Source organism: Bufo bufo, chromosome 1 (genome assembly GCF_905171765.1).
Source record: "Bufo bufo chromosome 1, aBufBuf1.1, whole genome shotgun sequence".
Lineage (NCBI taxonomy): Eukaryota > Metazoa > Chordata > Amphibia > Anura > Bufonidae > Bufo > Bufo bufo.
Genome location: NC_053389.1, coordinates 87,767,067 through 87,786,705, shown reverse-complemented (window position 1 = coordinate 87,786,705; position 19,639 = coordinate 87,767,067). Strand labels below are relative to the sequence as shown.

At 41.4% G+C, this 19,639-nt stretch overlaps 1 protein-coding gene across 4 annotated transcripts in view; it reads left to right on the top strand.

Moving 5' to 3' along the window:
• NCAM1 (neural cell adhesion molecule 1) overlaps window positions 1-19,114 on the top strand; it is a 393,444-nt gene extending 374,330 nt beyond the window's left edge. For 3 of the 4 annotated variants that reach the window (XM_040426883.1, XM_040426902.1, XM_040426892.1), the window contains 3 exons: window positions 6,844-7,051; window positions 8,360-8,476; window positions 16,596-19,114. In XM_040426883.1, the coding sequence (XP_040282817.1) occupies window positions 6,844-7,051; window positions 8,360-8,476; window positions 16,596-16,716 (446 nt within the window). In that variant the 3' untranslated portion in view covers window positions 16,717-19,114. Of the gene's footprint in view, window positions 1-6,843; window positions 7,052-8,359; window positions 8,477-11,610; window positions 12,352-16,595 lie in introns of all 4 variants that reach the window. The other variant, XM_040426916.1, reaches the window with a different exon arrangement.
• The last annotated feature ends 525 nt before the right edge of the window (window positions 19,115-19,639 follow it).

Below are 19,639 nucleotides of genomic sequence, written 5' to 3'. Positions count from 1 at the left end.
CATTCTCCTCTGACCTCTAGCATCCACAAGGCATTTTTGCCCACAGGACAGCCGCATACTGGATGTTTTTCCCTTTTCACCATTACCATTCTTTGTAAACCCTAGAAATGGTTGTGCGTGAAAATCCCAGTAACTGAGCAGATTGTGAAATACTCAGACTGGCCCGTCTGGCACCAACAACCATGCCACGCTCAAAATTGCTTAAATCACCTTTCTTTCCCATTCTGACATTCAGTTTGGAGTTCAGGAGATTGTCTTGACCAGGAGCACCCCCCTAAATGCATTGACGCAACTGCCATGTGATTGGTTGACTAGATAATTGCATTAATGAGAAATAGAACAGGTGTTCCTAATAATTCTTTAGGTGAGTGTGTATATATATATATATATATATATATGTATTATATATAGAGAGAGAGAGCACTAAGAAAGTCTTAAAGGGAACCTGTCACCTGGATTTTGAGTATAGAGCTGAGGACATGGGTTGCTAGATTGCCGCTAGCACATCCACAATACCCAGTCCCCATAGCTCTTTGTGCTTTTATTGTGTAAAAAAAAACGATTTTATACATATGCAAATTAACCTGAGATGAGTCAGGGACAGGACTCATCTCAGGTTAATTTGCATATGTATAAAATCAGGTTTTTTTACACAATAAAAGCACACAAAGCTATGGGGACTGGGTATTGCGGATGTGCTAGCGGCCATCTAGCAACCCATGTCCTCAGCTCTATACTTAAAATCCAGGTGACAGGTTCCCTTTAAGGCCATTTTTTTACATTTTGTTATGTTGCGGTCTTAATCTAAAGTAAAAAAAAAAAAAATCATGTTTTTTTTCCCCATTCTTTTGCATTCAATACCCAATAATGACAAAGTAAAAACAGAATGCTAGAAATCTTTGCTAATTTATTTAAAACAAAATACAAAAATCTTGCATAGACATAAGTATTCAGACCCTTTACTCAGGACTTTGTTGAAGCACCTCTGGCAGCGATTAGATGCTACAAGGTTTGCACATCTGGATTTTGGGATTTTCTGCCATTCTTCTCTGCAGATCCTCTCAAGCTCTGTCAGGTTGGATGTGGACCGTTGGTAGACAGACATTTTCGGGTCTCTCCAGAGTTGTTCAATTAGGTTCAAGTCAGAGCTCTGGCTGGGCCACTCAAGGACATTCACAGAGTTGTCCCTAAGCCACTCCTGCGTTGTCTTGGCTGTGTGCTTAGGTTCATTGGATTGTTGTAAGTTGAACTTGTGGCCCAGTCTGAGGTCCAGAGCACTCTGGATCAAGTTTTCATTAAGAATTTCTTTGTACTTTACTCCATTCCTCTTTCCCTGAAACCTGACCAGTCTCCCTGTCCCTGCCACTGGAAAATACCCCCACAGCATGCTGCAGCCACCACGTGTCATTTTAGGGATGGTATAAGGCAATGTCTTCAAACGCGACACTTAGAATTGAGGTCAAAAAGTTTAATCTTGGTTTCATTAGACCAGGATATCTAATTTCTCACAGTCCCAGAGACTTTTAGCTGCTTTTTGCAAACTCCAAGGCTTCCATGTGTCTTTTACTGAAGCTTCTTTCTGGCCACTCTGCCATAAAGCCCAGATTGTTCAATGCCGCAGTGATGGTTGACCTTCTGGAAGTTTTTTCTATCTGCACATAGGCTCTTTGAAGTTCAGCCAGAGTGACCATTGAGTTCTTGACCACAAAAAGAGAGAAAGGCGCTCATAGGGTGAGTACGTCAAAGCAAACAGTGTCCTCCAAAGTTAATTATGCTCACCTATTGGGGTTGCACCAAATTGGGTGCAACCACAATGAAGGCCAACTGGAGAAATTACAGGTAACTGGTGGGTGCTGCCGTATCTGCCCGAAAAAGCCTTAGGCGGGGGCGAGACCGCCAATCGGGTAAACACTAGTACTGGATCTTCACTGGACCATGAAAGTCTAGCGAGCGTGTGGACACAGGGCGCAAACTCACAACCAGATGGCAAGTATAATAAGGTTAAACCTTAACAGTAAGTTTCACACCACACTACTCACTTGACAGTGACCTCCTCAGGGGCCCGCCCCATTAACAGTGACCTCCACAGTACCCCGCTGCCTTAACAGTGACCTCACAGTACCCTGCTGCCTTAACAGTGACCTCACAGTACCCTGCTGCCTTAACAGTGACCTCCACAGCAGTTGCCCCTTTTATTGTGGCTACTGCCCCTTAACTGTGACCTCCACAGTGTCTGCCCCTTTAACAGTGACCTCCACAGTGCCCTCCCCTTTAACAGTGACCTCCACAGTGCCCGCCCCTTTAACAGTGACCTCCACAGTGCCCGCCCGTTTAAAAGTGACCTCCACAGTGCCTGCCCCTTTAACAATGACCTCCACAGCGTCCGCCCCTTTAACAGTGACCTCCACAGCGCCCGCCCCTTTAACAGGGACCTCCACGGCGCCCGCCCCTTTAACAGGGACCTCCACAGCGCCCTGCCCCTTTAATGCTAGGTTTACACGACGACATGTGTCGCGCAACATTTTGTCTCAACAACTTTTATAATGATAGACTATGGTGTCGCACTGCGACACGACAGTCACAAAAAAAACATCCAAGATGGATGCATGTAGCAGCATAGTTGTGCTCTGTGTCGTGCGACTTATTGTCGTCCTGTAGCCCTAGCCTAAAGTTTACCTACAGCAGTGAAGAAAAATGGCTGGTTGTTATGGAAACCTGGAGTAAAACTCTGTGTATGGCAGTTGGGATTTGAAGAGAAAGACTTGCAGGCTTGTATTGTCTAATGCAGGTCATTTTTTTGGAATACTGTATCTCAGGAACGGTACATCCTAGAGAGCTGAGACCCGGACTAAAATCTTCCCGGACACCTGATGTATCTGTGTGCCAAATTTGGTGAAGATCGGTTTAGTTGTTTGGTCGCGCATAAAGAACAGACAGACAGACAGAAACTCATTTTTATATATATATATGAGATGTATATATACAGTATATAGCTTTTCAGATACCAGTGAGAAGGGTGCTGGAGTAAGAATCAGCTCGTTTATTAAAATGCGCAGGCTTCTTAATGAATTTGGCTCATCTCATCTTAATAAATCTATGGCAGCTAGTAGATTTGCAGGCTCACAGGAGGCCATGAAGACTCCTGCAAAGCCACGTCTACTTTTTTCAGTGGTAAGAACAACATACAAATGAGAAAAGTTGCAAAACTTTTTATGCCAAAAAACTGTTATATCTTCATTGTAAATTCGGGAGATCTGTTGTTAATTGGGACATAATCATGCTGTAATTCATACAAGGCAACATGTTCAGTCTTTGTGTGTATTTCACATAGAAATTCCCATTGAAATCGATGGGAGGCCTAAAAACCACCGCTACACAACCGTGTAAATGTCCCCTAAGGGTAAATCCAGGGCATAGATTTGCCACTGTGGATTTGGAATTGGGAAATCTGTGTTTTAGGGCTTGTTCACACGACCGTACCTTTTTTTGCGGTCCGCAAATTGCGGATCCGCAAAAAACAGATGCCACCCGTGTGCTTGCTGCAATTTTTGGAATTGAACAGCAGGCCGATTATAGAAATGCCTATTCTTGTCCGCAAAACGGACAAAAATAGGACAGGACTCATAATTTTTGCAGGGCCACGGGACAGAGCAACGGATGCGGACAGCACACAGAGTGCTGTCCGCATCTTTTGCGGACCCATTGAAATGAATGGTTCCGTATGCGGAACGCAGAAAACTGCCCATATGCGAAACGCAAAATACGTTTGTGTGAACGAGTACCATCAATGTGGTACAGTACCATCAATGTGGATGATATTTTAAGAAATCTCAATCACCGCATAAAGTGACCTGCAATACATATTTTAAATCCAGAGCTTATGAATTTTTGTTTTGGATTTTACATCCTGGACTTTACTCTTTACAAAATCTGCAAAAAAAAACTGCAGATCTGCCATAAAACCAACAGCAGAAATGCAGTAAAATCAGCCATGAAAATTCCAAGGTGGAAAATCTGCTACATGTGGTCATAATGATTCCCAATAATATATAAAGTCTCAAATTATTGTATAAAGGTCCCAGGTCTAATAACAGCTCAGTGGATTGCTGTTCTCATACAATACACTAACATTTTATAAATTCAGGCAATCTATTGTGTAAATTGCAAGATTTTCTCGTGGTAAGTTTAATATTGCATATGTATGTTTTGTATCTTGACATATGTTATCTGCTTCTGCAGTCTTGAGTTACCCCCTTCCATCTGGTTAGCAAGAAGATGCAGCAGATGGAATCGAGTAACTGCTTGACTGAAGGATCAGACTGTACGCACCGTTTATAGTCTGTAACCATAGAAACAGATAACACTGCATAGGATCTGTATCCACAAAACGGTAGGATATTTTTAATGAAGATCATTGAGAGTGTTGCTTCATAATTTACATTAAAAAAATGTTTCAAAAATGTGCACACCCTTAATTAAAAAAAGTGATATAAATATACTTTATAAAATAATGGGATTATGACCCTCAGTTTGTGTTTTTATGGTTTGACTATCATCTCACCTGTTTTATATTTAGTGAAAACAGCTTACTGCTAAGGCTACTTTCACACTGGCGTTTCTGGGTCCGCCTGTGAGATCCGTTTCAGGGCTCTCACAAGCGGTCCAAAACGGATCAGTTTAGCCCCAATGCATTCTGAATGGATAAGGATCCGTTCAGAATGCATCAGTTTGGCTCTATTCAGCCTCCATTCTGCTCTGGAGGCGGACACCAAAACGCTGCTTGCAGAGTTTTGAAGTCCGTTTGACGAAACTGAGCCAAACGGATCCGTCCTGAATTACAATGTAAGTCAATGGGGACGGATCCGTTTTTACTGACACAATATGGTGCAATTGAAAACGGATCTGCCTCCTATTGACTTTCAATGTAAGTCAAAACAGATCCGTTTGCATTATCATGAAAAAAAATTAAAATAATATTTTTTACACATCTGCGATTTTTTTACCGACTGTGAGTCTGTGAAAATATAAACAAGGAGATATGCAACATGTACTAAAACTCATATGGATTTATGGATATTGCAGCTACTTATTACAGATATAGCCAACCCTGGGGGCGCATACCCTAGAGCAGAGATCAGCAACCTCTGGCACTCCAGCTGTGGAAGTTGTATGAACAGCTGAGCACTTTTGCATGCTGGGAGTTGTAGTTTCACAGCAGATGGAGTGCCAAAGGTTGCTGATCCCTGCCTTAGAGGATCCAGCAGAATGATTACAGAAAATGTTGCACATTCATAGAATAACTCAGTGCAACTCCATGTTTTCATAAGTCATGCACCCCCTTCAACCTTTATAATTGTAATATGCTTAAAGGGGCTGTCCAGGATTAGAAAAACATGGCTTCTCTCCTGCAGCTCAGGTCCGATAATGTGAATGGGGCACTGCAGTACCACACACAATCTGTATACAGATGTGCTGTTTTTGGAAGAAATCAAGCATGTTTTTCTAATCCTGGACAACCCATTTACAATGGAGTCATGAAATCCCTCTCAGAATCGTTTGAACCTGCCTTACTGGGTATGAGCACTGGGCACCCTCCGGTCATGAGCCCTATTAGTCGGTCCAGCTATGCACAGGTTCTGGGACCGTGAATATAGTATATAGAAAATGGCTACATAGAGCAGCTGAAATGTTGTATCCCGTGAACATGGACGTTTTCATGGTCTTTAGAGAAGTATTTCCATTCTCATTGTACTGCATGTAGACAATGCGTGGCACACATTGAGCAGGATTTAGTGCATTTTTCAGCACTAACTAAAGAATTATCAGCAAAATAGTGTAATGTGGTCAGGCAAGAGACATGCCGTCTTATCCACTTAAAGAGGACCTGTCACCCCAAAATACAATGCAATCTGAAGGCAGCATGTTATAGAGCAGGAGGAGCTGAGACGATTGATATATAGTTTTGTGGAAAAGATTCAGTAATTTATATCTTAGTTTTTTCTACCTCCTGTGAACATCAGTACAGGATGAAGGCTATCTCTTCTGGACACTTATACCCTCAATGCTGTCCATCACTAATAACCCCTCGGTACAGATAACTGTTCACAGGAGGCAGAAAAAGCAGAGATGTAAGTGTATACATTTCATCTTTTACTGAATCTTTTACCACAAAACTATAGATATCAATCTGCTCAGCTTCTTTTGTGCTATAACATAGTGCTTTCAGATTGCATTGCATTTTGTGGTGACAGGTCCTCTTTAAGGCACATTTACAGATGGCAAACGAGCAGGCAGTTATCAGGAATGTCTGTTCCTTCCCAATAATTGCCTGCTCGTCAGTGGAGGGAAGAGCTGTATTTACCTGCAGCGAACGGTCTCTCGTCCTCATACAGATTAATTGTTTCTGGGCAGCAGATCGATGTTATTAAAGCACAATCCGCTGTCCAGAAATTTTGATTTATTGTGCCCATAAACGATCATTTCACCTGATAAACGAGAGTTTTGCTTTACACGGGTCGATTATCAGTTACACATGTTATGATAAAGAATGTATTGATGCCAGCTCTATATACATCATGTATTACTTATGGAAACATATAGAGTCATTTATCAAACTGGTGTAAAGTAGAACTGGCTTAGTTGCCCATAACAACCAATCAGATTCCACGTTTCATTTTTGACAGCTCCTTTGGAGAATGAAAGGTGGAATCTGATTGTTTGCTATTGGCAACTTAGCCAGTTCTACTTTACACCAGTTTGACCCCAATGATATCTGCTGTACAGAATGGTGAATTCCCTCAGTAACCATGTCTAACTACATTCTCCATTTTTTTCTTTCTCAAGCCACCACAAGCACGAGCTCGGGACTGGGTACAGGAGCCATTGTGGGCATTCTCATCGTGGTCTTTGTTCTCCTGTTGGTGGCTGTGGACGTAACATGCTACTTCCTAAACAAATGTGGTCTGCTGATGTGCATTGCAGTCAATTTCTGTGGGAAGGCTGGCCCAGGTGCCAAAGGCAAAGACATTGAAGAAGGAAAGGCAGCGTTTTCGTAAGTAAACCTTTAATGGGCATATTAAATATACACTGTCACTGTAATGACAAAAAATATGGGGTTCTGCTAAATAAAGTTGGGTTTTCATCTGGGTCAGAATTAGGCTGCATCTTGTAAAAAAAAAGGTTGCCTTGGCCACTCACAGATGTGTCCACTCTTATCTTTGCTCGAATTTGGTTAAGGACACCACCAAATAAATCCATTACAATATCATAACACGTTAATAAAACCCTTGGCAGGCTGCAATTCACATCACTGCCACCGGGTGGCTACAGATAGCTGCATACTGTATAGTGTAGACATGTCATGGCATAGTATCACAAAATTTTTTTTTTTTTTTTTTTGGTCACGGAATGTGTTGAGCCAAGAGGAAAAGAAGAACCATCTGTGTGATAATGCTCTCCATACATTTTAGGTATATGTTGATGATTCTAGTGGAATGGACAAACAATTTGAGTCACATCAGAACAAAGAAGGATTTGGCATTATGAATTTAAGAGGTCTCTTGCAGTAGCTTCTTCTATTCTCAGTATGGCAGTAAACATTCATGCTTATTTGATCCAATATGTATTTTGCCATGTAGTCAGGTCTGTAGGTGAAACATAGGTTTGGCTGGAAATGATTTTATGTGTGTGGTCTGATTTAAAGGGTTGCAACAACCATTTGAATCCAGAGCTCCTGCCGTGAATAATTTGATCACTGAATTTTGTCGCTAAGACCCTGACAAGCAGCTGATTTTGCACTCACTTCAACTTCAGATTAATGGCCGTATAATACATGGATGGCTTGAATCCACTAAAGCAGGTCTTGCCTCTTGCTGGCAACTCTTCACTCTGACTCATACAGGGGGGCACTCCTCTATAACGTCCATGTGCTCTAATACGGCATAGGGACAGGAGTTGTTCATATAGAAAAACGCGTTAAAGAAGGATTTATTAACCTTAATGCAAATTAGTGACGTGACCAGTGGATTAGAACTAGGTTATTATAGAAATAAGACTATAGTAGTTGTTTTCTATTCTGCTGTTATTATATCATTTAACCATCTGAATGAATCATAGAAGTAATAGAGATGGAAGTCTACATTTTCTATTTTGTCCCTTGGTCGTAAAATATTTAAAAAAATGGTGTAGCTTTGGGTTTTCTTGACCATTGCATTTAAAGAACATTTTCACCCCTTGTCACCCCTTGTGTATTTCTACATGAGTCCAATGCAGTCTATATTTGTGGTATACTGATGTTGCTGGATTATAATTTTTTTTGTTCCTAGTAGTTAACAAGGTAGTCTCTGTGTTCTCTATACAGAAAAGATGAGTCTAAAGAACCCATTGTTGAGGTACGAACAGAAGAAGAGAGGACACCAAACCATGATGGAAGCAACCAGACAGAACCCAATGAGACCACTCCGCTAACAGGACCTGAGTATGTGGGAACATTCATATTTTAGAGCCAGACCCAAAAAATTATATGATTCTCGAGTATTATCAGAACTACTGCAAAAGGAAAGAGTAGCCGGCCCACATGGCAACCAATCGACCTATTGTAAATGAGAGGTGGAATCTGACTGGTTGCTGTGGAAAACTCTCCAACATATCCCTTGATCTACTGTCCATAAATCTTCATCTGTGTTTCCTGTGTCCTCCGGTAAAGTTGCAGGTTCTGTGGGTAACCATGTAACACTTGGCCGCCCTCTGCTCTGGCTGATAGGAGCGATGGACCATCTCTTTGGTGCACATATGCACTAATTGGGTATATGGAAATGAGCTAGTTCCACTTTCTCAGAGTTTAATTAAAAAAGAGTGTTAATATTTTCCAGACACAGAATCATTCTTGTCCATGGGCTGTGTCTGGTATTGCAGCTTAGCCATATTTACAGCAAGCAGAGAATGTTAAAATGTTAAAACATGCAACTAGTATTTAGAATCTCAGGGAAATTTCTTAAAAGTGAGTGGAACCCTTTTCCGGCGACCATCCAAAATTGCATTGAAAAATAGTCTTTAGTGTGGTCAAAGCATGCTTAGAATGCATAATATACTGTATGAGATCTAATCTGGATAATGGTATGGTATGGCTTTCAGGCCACTAAATCCAGAATGCAAACAAAAGTGAAAAAAAAACAACAAAACAAAACATACACTAGCATAATCTCCTGATTTGTCTTTGTTATTTGCGGTTGTTTTGTCAGATATCACAACTGCAGAATATGAAAAATAAACTAGAAAAGCAGTGCATTGTTCTATCAGGCTGCAGCCATATCTTCTCCCACTCCCTCTCCCCCCTCTGATGCTAGTGCACGTGAGCCAGGAAGATAAGGAAGAGGGGGCTGGGTTTAGTCTGGATACATTTTGTCTACACAGTGAGCATGGCCATTGTAATTTCTTAGTTACTCATAGTACAAAATAGATTTGGTAACAGCTCCAGCCATGGTGCAGTACATACAGCTGAATAGCTATCGAGCCTAGTTACGCAGTGATACTTCCTTCCAACACTGCATAATTGTGCGAATTTGCTTTTCAGCAGCTTTGAAAAGCTAGGTAGCATGTGGAGGTTAGCTGGAAATCAAATTGAATATATAGTACATACTCATAATTGTCCTAATATATTTAGGATCTATATACTGATAAATCCCTTCATATAGCTAGATAAGCTTGCCATTCAGGGTCCTGGAAAAGCTGAGCAAAAAGCCTATGCAGCTGCATTGGTGACAACAGATTGCGTTTCCCTGGTACCATATGATAGATGCACACAGCATATCAGAACGGCATTGTATTTAATATAACCAAAATGCTCCAATTACAGAGGTTGATATCCAGCTTTCCCAGACTGCAGAATGCCAAATCAGCCTGTTTATGAATTTGAAATTCTCAATGGACACGATGCAGATTTTTTCAGAGCGGATTTTGACCTGCGGTGCAGATTTTAAAATCCGCAGCCTGTCAATTTATTTAATTTTTTTCTGACCGGATTTTCTCCATTTACTTAGTAAAATCCGCACCAAATATGCATGCAAATCCGCACCAATTGATGCGGATTGACTGCACGGATTTGACTGCAAACACCTGCGGATTTCAGTGCGGATTCTGTGCATGTACCCTAAATCCCCAGTATTGTAGAGTACCTAGCTAGATTTGCTGGCCAGGGGCCTGAAAAAGCTGGGTAAGAATTCCAGTGACAAATCCTCCGTACTGTTGCATAGATTTGTCATTCAGGGTCCCGGGAAGGCTGGGTAACAAATTAATGATAATAATGCATGTAAAGCACTGTGGAATATTTTGGCATCAGTAAAATTATATGGACCTGTAGTAGGGACTGCGAAATAATAAGTCTACCTAAATAAATTATTATTTTTACTCCTAAATAGTGCCATAGCTAGGCAGGTTTGCCTTTCAGGGTTCTAGGTTACAACCTTGTGGAACTGTAATAGACTGTAGAATACTAAATCTACTAAGATAAATCCCCTTCTTGACAACTAAATGGTGCCATAAATAGGCAGATTTTCCTTTCATGGTGCTGGCAAAGCTAGGTTACCACCATGTGAAACTGTTATAGACTGCAGAATACTAAATCTACCAAGATAAAGCCTCCTCCTCACTCTTACATAGTGCCTTAGCAAGGCTAGGATATGCCTTTCAGGGTCCTGGGAAAGCGGGTTTCCTTGCACTGTGTAAGGGTAACATTATATGGACAGTGTGTATAGCTCCACAAGACTTGAAATCCAGATTTTCAACACTGATGAATGTCACAATGGCCTAGACAGACAGTGAGAAATCACTCCTGGCTATATGTGGACAAACTTGACATTCAGACACCTGGGAAAGCTGGGTTGAACTTTCAGTGGTGTCATTGGTCTGGTACTGTATAGTATAGCTGCACACATGCAGGGGAGGTTTTGTAAGAAGCTGTTGGAATTTTCCAGCTTCCACCTCTTTCACACTGATGTGCCCCCTTACCAAACTTCAACCGGTGAGCTCATGCTAGTGCACAGAGTCAGTCTCCAGCTGAAGATGGAGAGGCAGGGAGAAAGAAGATACTTCACTTACTGTAGGATATCTGTTTCCTGCAGTAGTTTGCAGATGTCCATGAAGAAAGAACTACAGAAAAACTTTCCTGAGGAGGTTATGCTTTCTTTTCTTTTTTCTTTTCTTTTTTTTGGGGGGGTTTGGTGGCCCTTTAAACAGGTCTTTTGGACATGTTTGATTGTGTATTCAACACCCTTACAATAACTGTTGTGACATTATTTAATTGGACTCAGCATTCTTACAGTAGGGTAACGACTACTTAAAGTACTGTATACCTACACTTCAGAAATGTAGGAAGGAATGATCCTCAGGGATGCCAACTAACCTGAGCTAATAGTTTTTCTATCTCTTTTTCCATCTTGCCTGTCTTAAGTATGGCTATTAACAGTTTACCTCACTTCAGTGTTACTATACCTGTCTGTAAAGTAATGTGCATGTGTTCGTGTGGTTTACTCTTTGTGTATATGTCACTTGTTTTCTTCATTGTCTACTTTCTCTTTCTCTCTCTTTCTCTCTCTGTTCCTATGCTTCTCGCAGGCATCCAGCTGATACCACAGCTACCGTCGAGGATATGCTGCCATCTGTCACTACCGTCACCACTAATTCTGATACTATCACAGAAACCTTTGCCACAGCGCAAAGTAGTCCCACAAGCGAAACCACGACCCTCACCTCTAGCACTGGTCCTCCACCAACATCTGCTCCTGACTCAAATACAGCACAGTCTGTGCAGGCTACTCCCTCCAAAAAAGAGGCACCTAAAGCCCCTTCACCTGCCCCTGCTGCTTCTCCAAAGGTTGCCCCTCTGGTAGATCTAAGTGATACCCCATCTACTAACAGTTCAGCTAATGCTTCAGCTAGTCAAGGTGGAGTTTTGAATCCCAGTTCTGCTACCACTGAGTCTCCCAAAACCAATGCTAAGCCTCCAGCCACAGTTCCAGCTGGTACCACAAGCCCCCCAGCTACTCCTGAACAACTCAAGCAGGCAGCATCAGGCACCAAAAGCCCAGAAAAGGAAGCAGTACAACCCAGCACAGTGAAAAGTCCAACGGAGGCTACCAAGAATGAGGCAGCCTCCCTCAGCAACACAAAACCCGCCCAGGGTGAGGACTTTCAAATTGATGGGGGGACCTTCAAGACTCCAGACATTGACCTTGCAAAGGATGTTTTTGCAGCTCTTGGAACTTCTTCTTCTGCCGCTGTGGCTAGTGGGAAAGCTCCTGAGCTGGCTTCTTCCACTACAGACACCTCTGTACCGCCTGCATCATCCAACACCGAGTATGGCCTCTCTTAATCCTCCTTGTTTGTTATGTCTTGTGTTGTCTTATTACTGTGTTGTGCTTGTCTTCTCTAATGTTATTGCTTTTCTTCAGCTAACTCAGCCATTATTAGTTCAGTCACAATTTTTGCTAGGGATTTGATTAATTTGTGATGTATGGTTGAAGTCTAAAACTATTTAGTTTTAGTTTATGTATCAATTAAATTTATCTTCAAGCAGGCTGTAAACATAAGATTAATGTCCGCCAAGGTCAGTGATTTTGATCGACCACCTAATGAGATGGCCACTTGCCGACTCCCCCAATGGCAACGGAGAGAAGGATCAGGCAGCTGGATCTTAACATGCCTGATCCATTTGCTCCCAGGGGAAATAAGCAATCGCCATTGGTGTCTGGCAGCTATTTACCACCCTCTCCCCATTGAGAACTCATGCATGCTTAGCCAAAGCAAGTCTGCATATATATGGAGTGGTCGGGAGAGATTGGTGTTGGTGTTCCCCCAGCCTTAGTCTTAGTATTCAAGGCCATCGACCATGATCCAGAAGGGGATGGATGTGGGATGTTTTGAAACAACCTCAATACAACCTCAATGCTATATTATAAGTAATTTTTTGATAATATATGTTAACAATAAATGCATCATAATTACCTAGTAGTATATTAACCAGTTCAAGACTGGATGATTTTCTCCTCTTGAAGGCCATTTTCAATTTTAAGTACATGCGGCTTTGAAAGCCATAACTTTTTTCAGTTACTTAAATTATTTTTATCTTTTTAGCAGTATCTATAGGGCATATCTAGTGTGCCAACTCCTTTTTAGTCAAGCTGCATCTAATGCTGGTTCAGTCCTAAGATTTTGTTTAGCAGAGATCCAGCTACTATGGAGTCTTTATGGCAGTGCTCCATAGGGAATAATATGGTAACCATCAATTGCTGCTGCCCAGGGGAGGGCTGGCAGCCTTAGTCCTGGGGAATAAATCCAGTCAAGTGGCCCATGTTTAGCCCCGCCAATTATTAAAAGCCCCTCCTACATATAATAGGCCACTCCCAACAAACACTGTACAGCTGAAATTCTATTGTTGAGGCCTGTCTCTACACATCATACGAAGAGGGGAGGCCTGTCCTGGCTGCACTGCCTGCTTATACAACAAGCTACAGCCAGGAAGCTCCTCCGCTCTCCTCCCTCCCCAATTCCTGCTCAAGGCTTGTGGTTCCCCCCCACCATCTGCCACCCGCCCGTGGCCTGCTGGCCCCTTTGGCCGTCCTCACCCATCTCTGAATCCTCCTTCTGCAAATGGCAGGGGGAAGAGCCAGAGCATCTCCTCTCCTACATAGCGCCACATACCTCTTACATCCAGTGATGTCACCTTTGTTGTAGACGTTCTCTTTCTTTATCTTCTCCATTCAGACCAGACCGCCATGATGATTTTTCTCCCGTCTCTGCAGAAATTGACAAACAGACATTAGTTTCCCACATTTCCATCATCTTCACATCTTCTGAACACCCTTTCCTGCCACCCCCAATACTATACCGCAGAAACAGTCCCCCTGGAAATACAACTACCACACAGATAGTGCCCCCTTCAACAATTATTGGCACACAGTGCTCTAAAAAATAACTGCGCCCAGACACTAATAGTATAAAGATAATGTCCCCCAAAAATAACTGTGCTAAGCTGATACTGTGCCAGGGTGCCCCCCAAAGTAACAGTGCTCCCCAAAATCCCACCAATAGAATTAATTCTCTGCCAGAGCACACTTAGTAGTAATAATGCCCCTATAGTGCCCATACTAGTAATCATGTTCCTCATAGCCCCCCAGTAGTAGTAAAGCTCTGCATAATACCTCCTAGTAGTAATAATTTTCCCTATAATATGATGGTACATGAAATACCCCCGCTTAGTGCCTGCAGTTGAACTAATGTCCCCATAATGTATGCCAGTATAAAATACCCCTATATAGTGCCCCAGTAAATGCCCTCATAGTGCTCCTCTTCCCCTTCCCCATAGGAATTTAAAATATATATATATATATAATTATTTGTTAAAGACGGCCCAGCGGCTGTTTTTAACATGCTTTAGGGCGGCAATTGCCTCCCTGCCCCCCGTCCCAGCCCGCCCCTGCTGCTGCCCTTTGGAGATTTTTTTATGCAGGATTTTTAAATGAAACTTGACTTGCTATGAAAACCTTTTGTGTTTTGACCTTTTGGAACCTCTTGTCCTGCCACCACCATTCTTACCTTAGCTTTTGTTGAAAAAATAAAATAAATTGTCCAGAAATAAACCTATAAGAAAAGGAGGCTTTGGAGTCTTTGCAAAACACATTGTCATTTACTTCTCAACCAATTGCTACAGTGATAAACAGAGCTGTAGAAGATAATAACGAATGAGGACATCATTGGAGCCCGTGGTGACCAAAACGTCAAGCTTTTGGGCAATGCACTGTTTGTCAGTAACTTGGCTCCTACCTGATCATATCACATGTCTGCTTTCTGATATGGGCAGGAAATATTGGGGAGTCCCACTATTATCAAACCAGCTATTTCCCAGCCTCAGTAGTGGCCGATTTCAGAATTGCTTTATATTTGGCAGATATTTAAAGGGATTATCCTCTGATTAATATAAAAAAATGAAAATCAGATATCATATAGTACATGACAGTCTCTTTCTAACAAATCTAGTGATAACTCTCCGTGTACAGATAATGTAGTAGATTCACCTGCAGTCCTATGTTACACCTCAGATAACACAGTGATAACTCTGAGTACAGATAACGTAGTAGATGTTACCTGCAGTCCTATGTAACACCACAGATAACAGTGATAACTCTTCGTGTACAATGTAATGTAGTAGATTGCCCCCTCTTTATAATTAGTATAATTGCCCACTCTTTATTATTAATATAATGGCCTCCTCTTTATTGTTAATATAATGGCCCCCTCTTTATTATTATTGTAATGGCCCCCTCTTTGTTAATGTAATGGCTCCTCTTTATTATTAATATAATGGCCTCCTCTTTATTATTAATGTAATGGCCCCCTCTTTGTTAATGTAATGGCTCCTCTTTATTATTAATATAATGGCCCCCTCTTTGTTATTAATGTAATGGCCACTCCACTCTTATTAGTATGATGTCCTCGGTCCTCCTCTCTCTGCTTCTCCCCATCCCCATAGTGCCCCCAGTACCTCTGCAATTAGGGTAGGGTACATAAAAAAATTAAATAAAATACTTACCTCTCTCCATCACATCTTGTGGCATCCCGGCACAGGCGCTCACGAACGCCTCACTGTGCCTTCCCACGCTGCGTCATCTCACGAGATCCGACGCAGGAGGTCACAGTGAGGTAATTGTGACCGAGTCCTCCTTCACTCTACTGCCTTATAGGCTTCAGGCCTGCAATTTGGCGCCTGGGCCAACGCCCTCCCCGCTACGCCACTGTTCTGCAGCTCTCTCTGTAACTGTCACATCTCAGGGGAGTGTCCATTCTGCTGCAACTCTCTCTGTAGCTGTAACAGCTCTGGGGGTGTATCCTTTCTGCTACAGCTTCCTCTCTGTTACTGTCACAGCTGAGGGGAAGTGTCCTTTCTGCACCAGGTGTCTCCTTGTAACTGTCACAGCTTCTAACGGAAGATCCAACTGGTGGCAGTTGAAGGATAGAACTGAAAATGTGCGACCTGCATGCACAGCTCAGTAGGAGGACATACATATTACTATACAGATTGAACACCAAGGGGCACCATTTATAATGAAGTAAAGTGAATATCTTACAATGGAAAAAAAATTGTAAAAGCAAATAAATTACAAAACAAATTAGTCTTTCATGCTGAATTATATTAAAATAAAATTTTATGTTGGGACAAACCCTTTAAATGTCATACAGTGATCTTGTTGCCTGGTAAGATATTACGTGGATGTTCATGTTTTCCGTAAAGTGGAGTACTAGTTGATCCTGTTCAAATTCGTTGTCAGAGATAAGAAATAGAAGCACTTATGTCTATGACTTGTGTTTTGTATTGCAGAACTGCCCTATTGAAGTCAGTAGAGTTGGGCTGCAATATCAGACACAACTTTTGGACAAGAGTGCCACTGTTTCTTCAAAAAAGATCCTTTTTTTTCTACTTTTAGGCAACTCCTTTAAATTTGATATCTCTTGACTATTGTGGCCTTATTAGTGAAGATGTGCATGAAATCTGTGCGAAGATTTATTTGCTCCATCGATTCATCCTATTTTTTATCTATTTATAGGAAGGCCCCTGTAGAAGAGAACTCTAAGCCCGAGGAATCAGACAGCAAGAGCACCCCTGCAGAAGTGAAAACAGTTCCTAATGAAGCCACTCAAACAAATGCAAGCGAGAGTAAAGCATGATTCCTCCTAGGGGGTGCGGGTGTGTTACGTGGGAAGGGGAAAGTGGATACTAAAAATAATGTTTGAAGAGCCTCATGCTAGCCATTTACAGAGTGAGGTTCATACACACAAACACGGCATCGTTCCTCTCAAATCTTGGCCTTTGTTGTTATAATTATTATTTTTTGTTCTATTTTTTTTTCTTTTAAGAAAACCTGTTTGTTTTGTGAGACTGTAGAAAAGGTTCATCTCTTGTGTACGCACTCTTTATGAAAAAAAGCCTGGTGGGAAATTTTCATTGAGATTTCCCAAGTAATGTCCTGAAATAAAATTACTATCCCTGATTATTCATCATGCGGAAAAGAAATTGTTTAGACAGTAAACACCAGTGCATGTAGTTGGGTTAAGTAAGGCCTTTATCAACCCAGGTTGTCCACATCAAGGTCCAGCAACCCTTAAGAACCTAGTTCTGTTCTTGAGTAAATGTAAACATTCTTTGTATGTTTTACCCTGAACATTTGGTTTTTTGAGTTGTAGAAGCCGGTTGTACTTGCATGGCTGGCATTGAGAAGGTTTACATAATGGCTGTTACATTCTACCACTGTATAGGAAAATAAAGTCGGAGAAGATGGAAAGTAATCTGTATGTGTCTTAAAGTCTTTCACCCTCTTATATTGACTGGATGGTTCTAATAGTACATGGGTTAAAAGAAATTGCTTGATGGCTTAATTGTGTGTGGCTAATTCCTTGTATCGTTTCTTCAGGGATGACAGAAAGATGTTCCCCATATTGTTTCTATCTTCATTATTTGAGCTTTATCCAATAGAAAGCATCAAAGCCTTACACTTGGTTATATGAAGTGAAGGTAGGCAGGCACCTTCTAAGAAGTTGTAAGAATGGATTCATGTCTGGCACATTGGCAAAGTATGTGAGGCATCGTGAATTAGGTGCATCATGTTGCTACGCTCCGGCTAGTCATGGAATAAAGCGGCTATTAATAAAATGTACATAGAATGGATGGCATGTACATGACAGACCCTAGTTTGGGGCCTGTTTCGGTTTTCTGTCAAGCCAGTTGAAGAAAAGGTAAACCAGTCATAGGAAAAAGGTAGAAATCTTTACTTCTTACTTTGAAGACCAGTGATGATGATGTTAACCACAGTTGAGTAATCAAGAGTTGCAATGTGCAGAATAGACTATGGACAGTGTCTGTTGCTTGGTCATAGAGCCCAAACAATGTACGGTAATCCAATCTATTATCTTCTGTGTATGGTCTTACCTCTGAAAAGAAGACCTCGAATCCAGCATCATCTTGTCAATCTATGCTCCTCATATATCAGTAAGGTCTGATTTTGTCTTTTAACTGATGTACGGTATGTCAAATGTTGGGGTTGAAATATGTTATTGCATCAGTACATCCCAGTAACAATATATCTCACATGCAATGTGTTTGTGTATACATGCTAGCACCAATATTGTTGGTGTATCAGATACGACTGCTTCAAAATGTGCTTTCTCCATATAGACACATACTATAGCAATCTAGTGGTTCCATAGGATATTTATAAAGCAGTATTTAAAGACATCATCAGATGGAGGCAATCATTGTGCTTTTTGGCTGAAACAACGTCCATGAAATTGAAGGATCAAATTGTACCAACAAGGCAGGAAGTGGAGAAAAGTAATACATACAAAATGCCCCATACAGCAATAACATTATTGGCTCCGTACTATTTCTTCCAAAATGTAAAACAGCTACCTTCTTGCCAAAAAAACGAATTTCACCCACAAGTCTACTCAGCATTGGTTTTGATGAGAACCTAGATATCTAGCCAGATTAGCCAGTAGAAACATCTCTGTGCTTTCAAATTTTAAGTAAAAAGTCCTAGTTTAACTTTTATATTTGAGGCCTTCTACTTGAAATGCCGCCTACTTCACAACAGCAATTGAAGTCCATAAGATACTCCATTAACGAAAAAAAAAGTTCCAAGTTGGGTTCCAAAAATAATTTGTCGTGGTGTCAATCTTTTGTTAATGCAGAGCCTTATAAAGACTTGTATCAGTCAAAATAAATGCTGTTCAAGTGGTCTAGTTGTCTAAAAGTCTTCTCCGGCCAGACCGGAAGTTGTTTAATGCACTGGACACTGAAAGTGCTGCTCCAATGTCCGCTTCCAGGGTCAGGCCTGCTGCACTTCTGGACTGGTTCTGACACGGTACAGCAGGTCTCCCTCTCTGTGTACATGATATGCTTGAAGGGGTTGGCTGTGTTGCTCAGTGCAATAGGTAAGTCAATCTCTGCATCCACTGTAATGGAGAAGGGGACTGGCTTAGCTATTGCACTTAGCCACACAGCCCCTTGAAACCTATAACTAGAGTCATATACCGACACAGAGTCGGGGAAAGCTCCATTTCTGTGTCTGAACCAACAGGACCAGCACTAGTAGAGAGACATTGGTGCAGCTATGCTACTTACAGTATAAAAAGGGCAATCTCTTTCAATGTTTAGTGCAATAAAACAATATTTATCTGGCCAGATAATCCCTTTAACCATAGAGGTGAAGACATTTTGTCCGCTTAGTTGAAACTTATAGGAATGATACTTATAACTTGGGAGTAAGTTTGGCCTTTTGGGCATCTTGAACCTTGAAAATGTAAGTAGTTGTTGGGAACTGTTTTTGATGACTTTATTATATGAATCCACTAGGTCAGTGAAAGACAAGGATTTGACATGTGTTACAGTAGTTTTGAACATATATGATGTAGGGGTAGAAAAATACAAAATATTTAGATGGCAGTTCTCATCAGCCTCTTCTCTTGGAGTGATGGTATCCTGTTTCTGTATATGATCAGCCATTGTATCCAGATTTTAGAAAGTTCTACAACGGTCAGAAATTCAATTTCTCTATGCTTAGGATGAAGTCACTTGCACACATTGGCGGTCAAT